Below are 14,192 nucleotides of genomic sequence, written 5' to 3'. Positions count from 1 at the left end.
GGTGGCAGCTAGAGGCATGTAGGTACACGTCAGTGTGTGTAGGCTTGCGGTACACACTGTGACCCAGTGAGCCAACAAACCTATGTTCCACTAGGACATCAAGAAAGGGTAGTTTTCCATCTTTCTCAGTCTCCATGGTAAACCAAATGTTACTGTGCACCAAATTCAGATGTTGTAGAAAAATCTGCAGCTGTTCCTGTCCATGTGGCCAGATGATGAACGTGTCGTCCACATAGCGAAAGAAGCATACAGGTTTCAGTTCGGCGGCTTCCAGTGCTTCCTCTTCTAAACTCTCCATGAACAGGTTGGCCACCACTGGGGAGAGCGGGCTCCCCATGGCCAATCCGTCGGTCTGCTCATAGTATTGACCATTGAAGGCAAAGTACGTAGATGTTAACACGTGCCTGAACAGTTGTGTCAGTTCAGGCCCGAATTTCTCACTGATTAAGTGGAGAGAATCTTCCAGCATGACACGTGTGAATAATGAGATGACATCGAAGCTGACCATGATGTCGGATTCTTGTACTGTCATCTCCTTCAGGTGACCAGTGAAGTCTGTCAAGTTCCGGTTATGGTGTGCACATTTCCCCACATAAGGTCTTAGCATGCCCGCTAAGTGCTGCGCCGAAAGATACGTCGATGCCCCTATGTTGCTGGCTATGGGTCGCATCCCTTCTTTGTGTGTTTTTGGGAGACCATATATCCTCGGAGCTACCGCCGAACATTGGTGAAGTCTTTTGATGTCCTTGTCCTCGAGTGTTTTAAGGGCAACACCGGCCAGAAGCAACATCTCGGGAGCAGAAAGAGCAGCACTAAGAGCCCTCAGAGACAATAAGGAGATAGTCGTTCTTCCTGCTGACAAAGGCAATGCCACAGTCATCCTTGAGAGATCAGACTACGAACAGAAGATGCTACAATTGCTAGACGATCCAGCATATCGGAAAATCAACACAGACCCGACCAGGAAGCTACAACAAAGCACCGCCACCTTGCTGAAAATTGGTGCGCTCGAGGACAAGGACATCAAAAGACTACGCCAACATTCGGCGGTAGCTCCGAGGATATATGGTCTCTCAAAAACGCACAAAGAAGGGATGCGACCCATAGTCAGCAACATATGGGCATTGACGTATCTTTTGGCGCAGCACTTAGCGGGCATGCTAAGACCTTATGTGGAGAAATGTGCACACCATAACCGGAACTCAACGGACTTCATTGGCTACCTGAAGGAGATGACAGTACAAGAATCTGACATCATGGTTAGCTTCGATGTCATCTCATTATTCACACGTGTCATGCTGGAAGATTCTCTCCACTTAATCAGTGAGAAATTCGGGCCTGAACTGACACAACTGTTCAGGCACATGTTAACATCTACGTACTTTGTCTTCAATTGTCAATACTATGAGCAGACCAATGGAGTGGCCATGGGGAGCCCGCTCTCTCCAGTGGTGGCCAACCTGTTCATGGAGAGTTTAGAAGAGGAAGCACTGGAAGCCGCCGAACTGAAACCTGCGTGCTTCTTTCACTACGTGGATGACACGTTCATCATCTAGCCACATGGACAGGAACAGCTACAGATTTTTCTACAACATCTGAATTTGGTGCACAGTAACATTCGTTTTACCATGGAGACTGAAAAAGATGGAAAACTACCCTTTCGTGATGTCCTAGTGGAACGTAGGTCTGTTGGCTCACTGGGTCAAAGTGTGTATCGCAAGCCTACACACACTGACCTGTACCTACATGCCTCTAGCTGCCACCATCCGGCACAGCTTAATGGGATGCTCAACACCTTGGTACATAGAGCACACTCGATCTCTGATGAACAGAACTTACCAACAGAACTCACATCTGGAGACCGTGTTCCGCAAGAATGGATATGGCAACCGCCAAATCCAGAGGGCCTTCTGACAACAGAAGTGCACCAAGAACCGAGATGAAGAACAACTCAAAGAAGAGAAGCAAACTCTGGCCTTCCTGCTGTTTGCTGGCAATGTGTCTTAAAAAATAGGGAGACTGTTAAGGCAACACAAGATTGACACTGTCTTCCGACCACCAGCAAAGATTTGTGACCTACTAGGAACTGCAAAAGATGACGTAGGCCTTAAGAAAGTGGACGTATACAAAATCCCGTGTGGCTGTGGCAAATCCTACATCAGCCAAACAGTTCGCACGGTCGAGGACCGATGCAAGGAACACGAACGTCACACCCGCCTACGCCAACCCAACCATTCGGCCCTGGCAGAACACTGCATTGAAACCGGACACACAGCAAATTTCGAAAAGACTAAAATCCTGATGGCCACAAGTGCCTACTGGGACAGTATCTACAAGGAGGCCATAGAAATTTGAGTAAGAGATAACCTCATCAACAGAGACACCGGGTTTCAACTTAACAAGGCCTGGACACCATTATTAAACACTATCAAGGAGCTACGGCGTGAGCGGACACAAGATCCTTCAGCCAAGGTGGACGGAGATGAACTGCGCCTACCACCAGGTGTGGCTGCAGCTACCCCACCCCTCCCACCACGCGGCGCCTCGCCGGCCGTCCTCTCCGGGGTACGACTCGGGACCCCGTGGACAAAAATACCACAGACACAGCGCAGACAGATCATTCCATCAGCACCACCTGATGATGGCAGAATGGTTATTTGCTGAAATATCGTGGAACTTCGACGATCGGATCCGTCTGGACACTCGAGAACCTTGGATACACTACATCAGACATGTTTGAAGAACATAAGGATGTTGACGCAGCCGGGGACTTCAGTGGGAGACTTACGAAAAATGAATCATATTTTATATAACATAACTACTTGCAAAATTGTGGAGGTCAACATCTGATAAGGTCTCTAAAATTATAAATATAATTTTAATGTAATTCAAAATGATCTACACACTTTCAAGTGATGGTGAAAATGTTTGTATTGATGTAAGATATTATATTCAGTATATGTATAGAAAAAGCAACTCAAGAAATATTTTGTGTCATGTTCATAAAATGTTCAATGTACGAACCATAAATTACCGGTCTATAGTCCAGTTCGGTCTACACTTTGGTGTCGGTCATTGCTGCCCTGTGTCCATCTTGACAAAGTCACTTGTTTCCTTAAACTTTTGTACTTACTCATAAATTGATTGTTCTGGTAGGTGGAACCTTTTCAATGTTGTCCTGAATTTCCAACATACTGGATTATGGACTTGCTATTGCAGAGATCCATCACGGAAAATGCCTTCTCCATTGGTATGGCAGCCCTGTTGCTGGAAATCTCTGTAACCAAAAAAACTTCTTGAGTTACTGTATCCATACACATACTCATGTAATACTTTACCTCAATATAAACATTTTTTTTACAGTCACTTGAAAGTATCTAGACAATTTTTAATAACACTGTATATGATTTACACATTTATCAGAAATACAAAATTAGCTATCTAGACATTCTCTTCTTCCATGCTTCATTCAGGAGAGCACTGAGAGATAAAAGTAAATTGGGCTGGTTGGTAGCTATTATGCAAAAATATTACCTGTTTTGACTGAGAGTTAATACACTGTGCAACAAATTTAAGAACAAGAAATGGAAACAGTGGAAAATAGTTAATAGTGAATGCATTCCAGAAGCCTGTAATATGAGTTCTTCTCAGTTGTTTGTAATTATATGCCGCTGATAGTCATTTTTTCTTTGTGTAAACTATCCGTTTTTTAAATGATACACAGTTGAGCAACCATGCTAAAGTTACTCACCAGATAGCTTATTTCATAACCATCTGACAAATTAAGGCTGTTTGATGAATTAGAATGTGCCATCCAGACCCTTGTCATTCCTGTTCTGCAATCTGTCAACTAAAGTAGCTATGCATGCTAGACAGGCACACACATTAACTAATCAACTTTCTGAATCATGAACAGTATAAAATATCTGGCTTCAGTGTATAGTTACGTTGTGTTACACTGATTGACTTTCTCAGAGCCTCGTGACACACAACCACATCTTATGATCATGAGAAAGGCCACATTGTTTCCCTTGGTGGATCATGTGGATCTGTATCTACATGAATACCCCCAAGGCAGTGAACAGTGCATGGCGAAGGTACAGCATACTAATATTGTTGAGTTTTTTCCCCTATTCCATTTATGTATTAAATGAAGGAAGATGACTGTATGCCTCTCTACACACCCTAAATTTTTGTATTTTTCCCATGGGCCTTAAGCAAGATATATGTTGGTGGCAGCATTATGGTCACATAATCTTCTTCAGAAACAAGTTTTCTAAATGTATCCAACAAGGTTTCATGAGAACTATGCCATATTTCTTCCTAGGATTCAAGCATTTCCATTTAATTTCTCTAAGAGAGAGAGAGAGAGAGAGAGAGAGAGAGAGAGAGAGTGTGAGTGTGAGTGTGAGTGTGAGTGTGAGTGTGAGTGTGAGTGTGAGTGTGTCCATTTACATGATGGGTCTCATGCAAAAAATGTGTAAATTCTGAGAGTATGCTAGCAACCAATGTCGTGCTTCATTAGACTGCTTACTAGCTGCCATAATATTGTAACATACTTTTTAGCCGCATTTGTGAAATGGCCACAGTTATTCAAGAACGTATTTGCAGGGTTGTCGATCTTTTTTAGGGCACATGAAATACTTTTTGGGCCAGGTTTATTTTGGCCACCCTGCTTAAAAGATGAATGTAGCTTGTTGAATCATCCATTTGCCATATTTAGAGTTCTTTTTTTGTAGTCATAGCAGATTTACAGTTCTCCTTTTTCAAAACTCTGAGAGTGACTTGGGGCAGATAAGACTGGAAAGCTTAGAAGCAAATTTAGTCAATAGATGGAGGAATATAAAGACAAATCAAATAGTGTGGTTGAGAAAAAGAAACTAATTGACTCTTCAGAATTACCTGTTTCATTAAAATGATGCCCCTAATTTTGAACCATGTAAATGAGTTGGAGTTACCTACTGAAAAGGTGAGCAGGCCATAGAATAAAACTGGAGTTACATAAATGTCTCTACATTTAACAACTCTGGCTTATTTATTTTCGTTTAAGTTGATGCTCTAGTCCTATATATAAAAATCACTAAAGGTGAGAAATACCATTCTGAGATGATGCTGTTCTCAGGGTGTACAGTGCAGAAGAGAACTGAAGTATACCTCTACTTCAGTGAGTTATTAAAGTCCATCACTTTGAAGTGGCACATTCAAAAGCTGTACATGCAGTAGACTTGTGAGAAATTGAAAATGATTTGAATTTATTTGTTACCAATCCTAGCTAATGGAATGAACATATTTAATTCTAGTTTTGTTCATCATGCTGTAATTTCAGTAATCTTTGCTAGTGGTATTGTTGGTGGTCTTGTGTAATCTGTGTTTGTTTTGTAATATTTTGTTACTCTGTCTGTTTTCTTGATTGATAATTTGAAACACACAAATTACATCAAGAACTTTATTGAAATCACCAGTCAAGAAACCAGATAGTCACAAAAAATACATCACAAACTTATTGGTCGTCATTATCCGTGCCTGATCTGTCCAAAGACTGGTTTGATTCAGCTCTCCATGCTAGTCTATACTGTACAAGCTTCCCCATCTCTGAATAACCACGGTTACTAACATCCGTTTGAACCTGCTTACTATATTCATCCCTTGGTCTCTTCCTACAATCTTACCGCTCCCCCCCCCCCCCCCCCCCCACACACACACACACACTCACTCACACACACTCACACTCACATTTCCTTCCATTAACAAGTTAACAATTCATCTATGCCTCGGGATGTGTCCTGCCACCAATTCTGTTTTTTAATCAAGATGTGCCACATATTTTTTTCCCTCCCTTATCTGAATCTACTCATTAGAGGTGGGCCAAACGGTTGTTCTGGAGTAACCGTTATCACAGTTCCAGTTATTCTTTGATAACCATTATTTGTAACGGTTATTAATAACTGCCAAGTTATTTTTCGATAGCGAATACCAAATACTCCGAGGGGCTGCAGTTAAATAACGACATAGTTGGAATCCATCAGTTTAGTTATCAGTATAACTGCGAGTAGTGTGAAATGGCAGGAATGTCATATGAATCGTGTCATAACCTTAGCTTATTAACTCCGGGTACATTTTAGTTGATGTTAGAACGATTATTAGTGTTTCATATAATATGTTTGTAGGTTATCGGTCGCTATTAGAAATATTATCTTCGCAGCTGCAACAGAAAGTACGCGGAACTTCGTCACAGCACTGTTCAAGTAAAATGTTAACAACGTGCGTTTTTAAGTATGAAGTAATATGTAAACTGAATATTGTAGGTTAAATTTGAAGCTTAATTTCTTGTGCTGCTCACATAATAGAATAAAGTGTACAGCCTTGTAATACAACAAAAAATATACATAATGTGACAGATTCATTTACTCCTGTGCTATAAAAGATAGTCCTATTGGGGAAAGTGTGAGTACGCTAATCCAAGTTTTATGTGAGATTTGGAAACTGCTCGATTTCTCCAGCTACAGCATGTTTATAACATATGAAGACATGCAGATCGAAAAGATTGACAGTGTTACATTTCTGGGACTACAACTCGATAATAAATTCAGTTGGGAAGGGCATACCACATTTTTTCACTCTATTATTTCATAAGGGAGCATAATCTGTGGTAACTCATCAAACGTAGCAAAAGTTTTTCGCGTGTAAAAGCGTGTAATAAAAATCGTTTGTGGTATAAATTCAAGAACATGTAGGAACCTGTTCAAGGAACTTTGTATTCTAACCACTGCTTCCTAGTATATTTATTCCTCAATGAAATTTGTTACAAGTATTTCCAACCAATAGCTCAATACATAATATCAGTACTAGAAATGGGAACAGCAATCTACATAAAGACCTAAAATCACTTACCTTGGTCCAAAAGGGGTCCAATATTCAGGAACATGCATTTTCAATAAACTACCAGCAAGTCAGCAACCATTAAAAACTTGGTTTCAGATAAAGCACGGTTTACAGTGTGTTTGAAAGACTTTTTGATACAGAAGTGTCTGATTCCACCCGTCATCAATATGCCGGAAATGGCTATTTTAAGTGTGTCTATGATGTCACTACATACACATGGCAACAAACATGAAGATACATATAAATAATACAATAACATCGCCCACCAAAAATACAATCAAACCAACGGGACAACTGCGGGAAGTTGGGGGTTTTAGGGTGAGGACAAGCTAGTAAAAAAAAAAAAAAAAAAAAAAAACACCATGATCCCAAAACACAAAATGAAGAACAAAAAGAAAAAAAATTACAGCATTCTGCCACACCAACAAAAAAAAAAAAAAAAAAAAAAAAAAAAAAAAAAAAAAAAAAAAAAAAAAAAAAAAATATATATATATATATATATATATCTGCAGGAATCGGACACTTCCCTTGAACAATATAGGTCAACCATAGGTGACCTACCAAAACACCAGTACCCACAACTAAAAGTACGAAAATTGGAATCGGACATTTCCCTTGACCTACATAGGTGAACCTCAGATGACGATACCAAAACATCGACACGTACAACTATGAAAATGGGAATTGGTCATTTCCGGTGACCTATATAGGTCCACCACAGCCTCTGACGCCAAAAAACCTACAACTGCGAAAAATAAAACCAAAATCCCAAAAGTCCACAAATCAATCATCCCTACATAAATTAAATCAAATTCAATACTCCATAAATACACAAAACATCACAGCTAGAAAAAGAAATTAATTACCACCAGCAAATTCCGGCACTGCATACTAGATTGGCCAGCCCCCCCTCCCCTCCCCCCCCCCCCCCCCCCCCCACACACACACAAAACCAACTCATAAACACTGTGCCGTAATGATATTCACACACCACAATACCTTTACGTCGAAGCAGACGGGTGGAATCGGACGCTTCCATTGACCCCTCGTTCTACTCTGTAGATGAATATCGTAACAGAGACTGATAGACCAGCTTAGGTAAAAATTCTGCTATATTTCAGTTTTGACAGCACTTGGTTGCAACAGTCAAGATTGGGTATTCTGTGTATGATAAATTTATTAAAAGTGTGTAACTGTGTTTTATTCTGACAGTGTATCAATTCTGTAAATGTTAGCAGTTACTGTAATATATTCACATATTTTGACAATCTCCTGACAAATGATGAGGATAATAATTATTATATTCAACTGTATTATGTTATCCTTTCTGACATGTTATTTGTCATTCGCGATGGCTCCGAAGTACGTAAATATTTGTTCGCTCCAGTAACTATCGTCTCTGAAATATCACCGGGTTCTAAGACTGGAGTCACTGTCCGGAACACAGACACACAGTTATTCCATTACCAACTTCCAGGTTACCTGTAATGGTAGCCCGATAACTGCCAGAGAGCGAGAACTGTGAGCCAATAACGATAACTGCCAGAGGAAAATACCGATCTCTGACAGTTGTTCCCATAATCGCTCGAATTCCTTATGGTACCTCTCTTTATACTACCCGACCAAGCTAAATTGACATATGAGGCGGTGGCTCAAGGGAACAACCGTACTTGTTAATGCTTGTACTGCAGCTCCTATCAGCCACTGCTCGGACATTAACTTCACTTAATTGTTTGTGCTAAAAGTAACGAAGACGCACGATATAGTACACAGTTCTTATCAACAAATGGTGCGCAGTCTCACAGTTATTCCCATGGCCTATAGAACGTCGTCCAAATGGTCTACCCTCTCCTTCGTTCCTAGCCAGGTCTCCGATGAGTTGACGGGAAAGCATAGTACGATCTTCGGTCAACAGATGGCTCGAGGCACTATTGACATTAGACAGTTATTGAAATAACTGCCTGTATCAGAGGAACGGTTATCGCAGTAAGCGTTACTTCTCAGTAACCGGTTATTTCTATCAGTTTTTGCCACCTCTACTACTCATCTAATGAGCATTCTTCTGCTGTACAATTGTAGATAACCTTTCACCCTCCTGTATTTTGTCCCTGCTACCTTTCAATTTCAAGGTATAAAATCTATTAAAATATGTGGAAAATCTTACAGAATCCTATCCTGAATGAGGGAGCTGCTGTTTTGCACAATTCGGAAAAGATTTATCTGAGTTTCATCATTGCAGAATGCAGCTTTGGATATGAAAAGAAAACCACCTTGTAGATGTAATGTTGTGTGTGTTTTGCAGCTGACTAGGTTTAAGTGTTTTGGCTGCACTTTACTGTGAATCCACTATTATCAGACAAATGACTTCAGTCTGCTTGGTGCAGTGTTAAACACGTAGCTGTGAAGCAAATATGATAGGTGGTTGTTAATCGAACTGCTCAACTGTCTTAGACTCCATGAATGCATTTCAAGCCATTTCGCTTGTGTGCCCAATAGATAATAAAAGTCTGAAATGTCTCGGATTTCTCTCTTTGTTTATAGCAAATTGGGAGAGAGGTGCCATTGTATTGGGTTGTAGTGCACTTGTAAATTGTACATAATTAGGTGACAGATACGTCATGTAGGAATGTCTGGTGGTAAAACACTCAAAAACAATGTGAGAATTTTCTGCATGCTAGCACTTCAATACTGAAGAAAATTATGTAGTAAAGACAGCATGAACGGCTGGAAAAGACTGACTTCTGTGAAGAGTTGTTCATCTGCAAAGTTTCTCATCAATTCTTTTGTACATTAATTTACGAAAGTTCATAATTTTTTTAGTCACGTGTTGTTTTTCGCAAAAATAATTGGGCTTATATTTTGACAGAGAAGTGTCATCCTCAGGTGCCTATATGCTATTATTGTATTAGTCTCTGTGGTACAGGCTTCTTAAAAGTGTGATTTTTCCTGCATAGCGTTCCAGTTAGGTTGTGAGGTGAAGTGTTGTCATTTGTGTTGTGACCCATTTCTGTCTCACTACACAAACATAAAATTAAAATTGATTGTATGGAAATTGCATAAATGATCATTTTGTGTGATGCAATTTGAAAAATGAAAGTAAGTTGTTAAGGAACAATGTGTATTCTGCCAGAAATTTAATGTTTGCCTTATCAATGACAAATCTGAGTGGCACTGAAAACCTATAGAAAATGTAATTGGAAATGAATAAAATTTTATTTTGAACCAATGTTTGGTCTTGTCTGGTGAAGGTAAAAGCTATAATGCTATTACTCAAGAGTGCAAAAGTCCTGAAGACAAGAGACTTACCAATGGTGTACTTAGGTGCATGAGAAAACTGACGGTTTTCTGACATTCAAGTTGATTCAATGGCTTGCTCATTGATGCCTATTGTTACCTGACCACCACCATTTCCTGTATAATATATTGAGCATTTCTCTGTACTGTGGGTAATTTATAATGAACAAAATTTTGATAAAAGTTCATTTTTAAATAACCCACTGTAAAGAGTCCACAGCTAGTGGTCTAGAGGTTAGCGTTGCTGCCTCTGGATCACAGGGTCCCAGGTTTCATTCCTGGCTGGATCAGGGATTTTCTCTGCTTGGGGACTAGGTGTTTATGTTGTCGTCATGATTTGGGAAAATGGCGAGACTGGACTGTGAAAAGATTGGGAATTTGTGCAGCAACTAATAACCACATCGTTGAGTGCCTCACAAACAAATCATAATCATCATCATCATCATCTCTCTCTCTCTCTCCCCCTGGGGGACTGATGACCTTCGCTGTTTAGTCCCCCTTTAACATCCCAACAACCACCACCAACACCTCCCTCCCCCCCTCCCCCCCCCCCCCCCCATGTGAAGATACAGGTGTAAGAGTAGTACTGATTCATTGAGCAAAAAATAATGAATATAATTCCCATTTATGATGCTTTACGCTGTAATAAACCACACAAAGCTTATTAAATAATCCTGATAATGCTAGTAATGAAAGTAGTCCATCCATCGCTGTAAACAATTGTGAACATGATCAATGACAAGGACAGTTTCCTAAGTCATGTGGTAGATTAGCGTTTTGTTTGCTGTAATATACATCAAAAGAATTATTAAGCATTTGTTGACTAAATAAATAATTATTCTACACGTGCGCGCGCTTCCAACAAATACATCCTATGTTGCCATTATCACTGTCTCTGCTGCTCTGGAAATACTCTAATACTTCACACAAGATGCATGCAACTGTTTTCTTCCTTTTCACCTACTTTGATATGTAGCCACTGGGATACAAAATGGAGTCGTCACATAGGCTCATTTGTATGTAAAGTTGGTGGCAGACTACAGTTCATGAGTAGAACACTGCTAAAATGTAGGCAGTCTATAGAGGAGATCATTTATATTTGATGCATCCTAGAATATTGCTCAAGTATTTGAGACACTTACCAAACAGGACTCACAGGGGATACTAAACATATGCAAAGAAAGGTAGGACAAATGGGCACAGGTTTGTTTTATTTCTGAGAGAATGTCACAAAAATTCTGAATAACTTGAACTTGCAGACACTTAAAAGTAGACACCAATTATCCATTGGAAGCCTACTTAAGAAGTTTAAAGACCTAGTCTTAAGAATCTAGAAATATTCTGTAGTCTCCTATGTATTACTCCTGTAGGATGTGCAATGACAGGTTAGACATATTTGTGTGTCTAGAGGTGTTTATGCAATCATTTTTCTTGTGCTCCATATGTAAACGGGACAGAAGGAAACCTTTATATATGGTACATTGGGAAATAACCTCTGCCTCACTCTTCACAGTGCTTTGTGGAGTGTGGATGTAAATGTTAATAAGCTTGTAGTCATATTGGGCAGGGGTCAGGTCCCTGGACTGACCATTACAGTTCATCCTCTTTCTGTTCAGCATCACATTATTAACCATTAATCCCAGAGTTTGAAATTTGTTTGAAACCCGTTAAATGGAGTGAACAAATTGGTGCCTTTAGGATTTTCCATTTTTAGTTTTATTTTTTTTAATTTTTTTTTATTTTTTTAATTTTATGTATGTATACATTTTTCAGTCACTCTTGGTTCTTATGCTGTCGTTTTTGGGTCACTAGATAGCAATCTTTTCTGATGAGCTTGCATGACTTTATTTAGGCTCATAAAATATGTGAATATTGTGTAGGATTAGCTCACTTTCCTTTCACTGCACTGTCCGCATATTACTGTAAAGACGGTTTCCTTGTCGAGAGTCTGCCTTTATAAAACGTAACAGTATGTTAATGTAATTAAAGTGACAAAATAAATTCTCCCTCTTTTTATTCTTTTCTCCTCCTTTCCACTTACATGACATTAATAACAAAATGAGGTGAACCAGTGGATGAGACAGTAAATTCATATTTATAGAGAGTGACACTCAAATCCCTTTTTGACAATCCATAATTTGAGTTTTTGTGGTTTAACTAAATTGCTTAAAGTGCATATTAGGATCGTTCATTTAACAAAGCCATATCTGATTTCATTTTTCACATTTCTCTAGCTGAACTTGTACTTCATATCTAATGCCCTCAGTGCCAAAGCAAGCATAAATTCTAGCCCTTGCTTGGTAGTAATTAAATAATAGGCATGATGCATTGGGATTTGGAACTGCTACCAGATGTTATAAAGATGTCTGCCAACATTCAACTCTGCTTTTCCTTTCCAACCAGAGAACATTATGACTGATCTCCATATTATGGCATCCAAGATATACAGTTTTTCTGAAAGATAGAATGGGCTAATAACAGTAGTTTTCACTTTCTCAACTGGCCAATCAAGTCTGCATTTGTATAGCTCTCCCAAGTTATCTGGTTTAATTGTAGTCCCAGTTTGCATGCTATGCCGCACTGCTTAGTTACCAGTTATGTCTTCCTTATTTATTGTATAAGTTTACACGTTATTTTTGTGCACTGAGCTATTCAACACATTTAATCTCATTTCTACAGGGTGCTGATGACCTTTTGGTGAAAATATGGAGTGCCATAGATGGACGTTTGTTGGCAACATTGAGAGGGGCATCATCAGAAATAACAGACATAGCTGTAAATGTAGAAAACACACTTTTGGCAGCTGGGAGCTTGGATAAGATACTGAGAATATGGAGTCTTCAAACATCTGCCCCCGTAAGCAATCAAGTGGCTTTATGATTGCTGATTGCATTTATAATTTTTAACAACTTTATGGATATTTCCATAACTGTTTTTTTAACTAATTCTTTTGGCCTGCAGGTGGCAGTATTGACGGGGCATACAGGAATGATTACATCGGTCCATTTCAGTCCTATGATAAAGTACGATATGCGTTATGTAGTTACAACAAGTACTGATGGATCAGTTGCATTTTGGATTTATCACCGCCTTAGCAGGAGAAAATATAATTTTATGTATGTTATATTAGTTGTAATAAAATATTTGGAGTTATTCATTTAGTTCTTGTTAGTTATGTAAAATACATACCACAATGAAAATAGTTTCATTTAAAGATACTAATATGTGTGAAATGTGAATGTTATAAGATGATTTTGTATTTAAAAACTAAATTTCCTTTAACAAGAGATATATCTACACTCATGCTCATAAATTAAGGATAATTGCAGAATGTGATGCCACACAACGTGGCACTACTCAAAACTGGTGCTAATAACATAGGCATATAGGGAACACACACGACACAGATTTGTAAGTCCACAGTATTGGTGATAAGTTGAGAAAACCGTCCCAAAACACATGTGGTACAAAACGCCACTGTTTCCCGCACATGTAACCCAACATCAATACGGGATATGATCACCATGCAAACGTACATAGGCCGCACAACAGGTTGACATACTTTGGATCAGGTGGTTGAGCAGCTGCTGGGGTATAGCCTCCCTTTCTTGCACCAGTGCCTGTCGGAGCTCCTGAAGTGTCCTATGGGTTTGAAGACGTGCAGCGATACGTCAACCGAGAGCATTCCAGATGTGCTCAATGGGGTTTAGGTCTGGAGAACAGGCAGGCCACTCCATTCACCTGATATCTTCTGTTTCAAGGTACTCCTCCATGATGGCAGCTCGATGGGACCATCATTATCATCCATCAGGAGGAAGGTGGGATCCACTGCACCCCTGAAAAGGCGGACATAGTGGTTCAAAATGACGTCCCGATACACCTGACCTGTTACAGTTCCTCTATCAAAGACATGCAGGGGTGTACGTGCACCAATCATAATCCCACCCCACACCATCAAACCACGACCTCCACACTGGTCCCTTTCAAGGACATTAAGGGGTTGGTATTTGGTTCCT

At 39.7% G+C, this 14,192-nt stretch overlaps 1 protein-coding gene across 1 annotated transcript in view; it reads left to right on the top strand.

Annotated features, from left to right (window-relative positions):
- Nucleotides 1-14,192, top strand: part of LOC124721327 (PH-interacting protein) — a 264,771-nt gene that overhangs the window by 132,510 nt on the left and 118,069 nt on the right. Inside the window, exons 8-9 of the mRNA XM_047246240.1 lie at nt 12,856-13,032; nt 13,138-13,292. Coding sequence (XP_047102196.1) covers nt 12,856-13,032; nt 13,138-13,292 — 332 coding nt within the window. The remainder of the gene's footprint in view (nt 1-12,855; nt 13,033-13,137; nt 13,293-14,192) is intronic.

Source organism: Schistocerca piceifrons, chromosome X (genome assembly GCF_021461385.2).
Source record: "Schistocerca piceifrons isolate TAMUIC-IGC-003096 chromosome X, iqSchPice1.1, whole genome shotgun sequence".
Lineage (NCBI taxonomy): Eukaryota > Metazoa > Arthropoda > Insecta > Orthoptera > Acrididae > Schistocerca > Schistocerca piceifrons.
The sequence above is the reverse complement of the archived record's forward strand: the minus strand, read 5'-3'. Positions and strand labels throughout refer to the sequence as shown.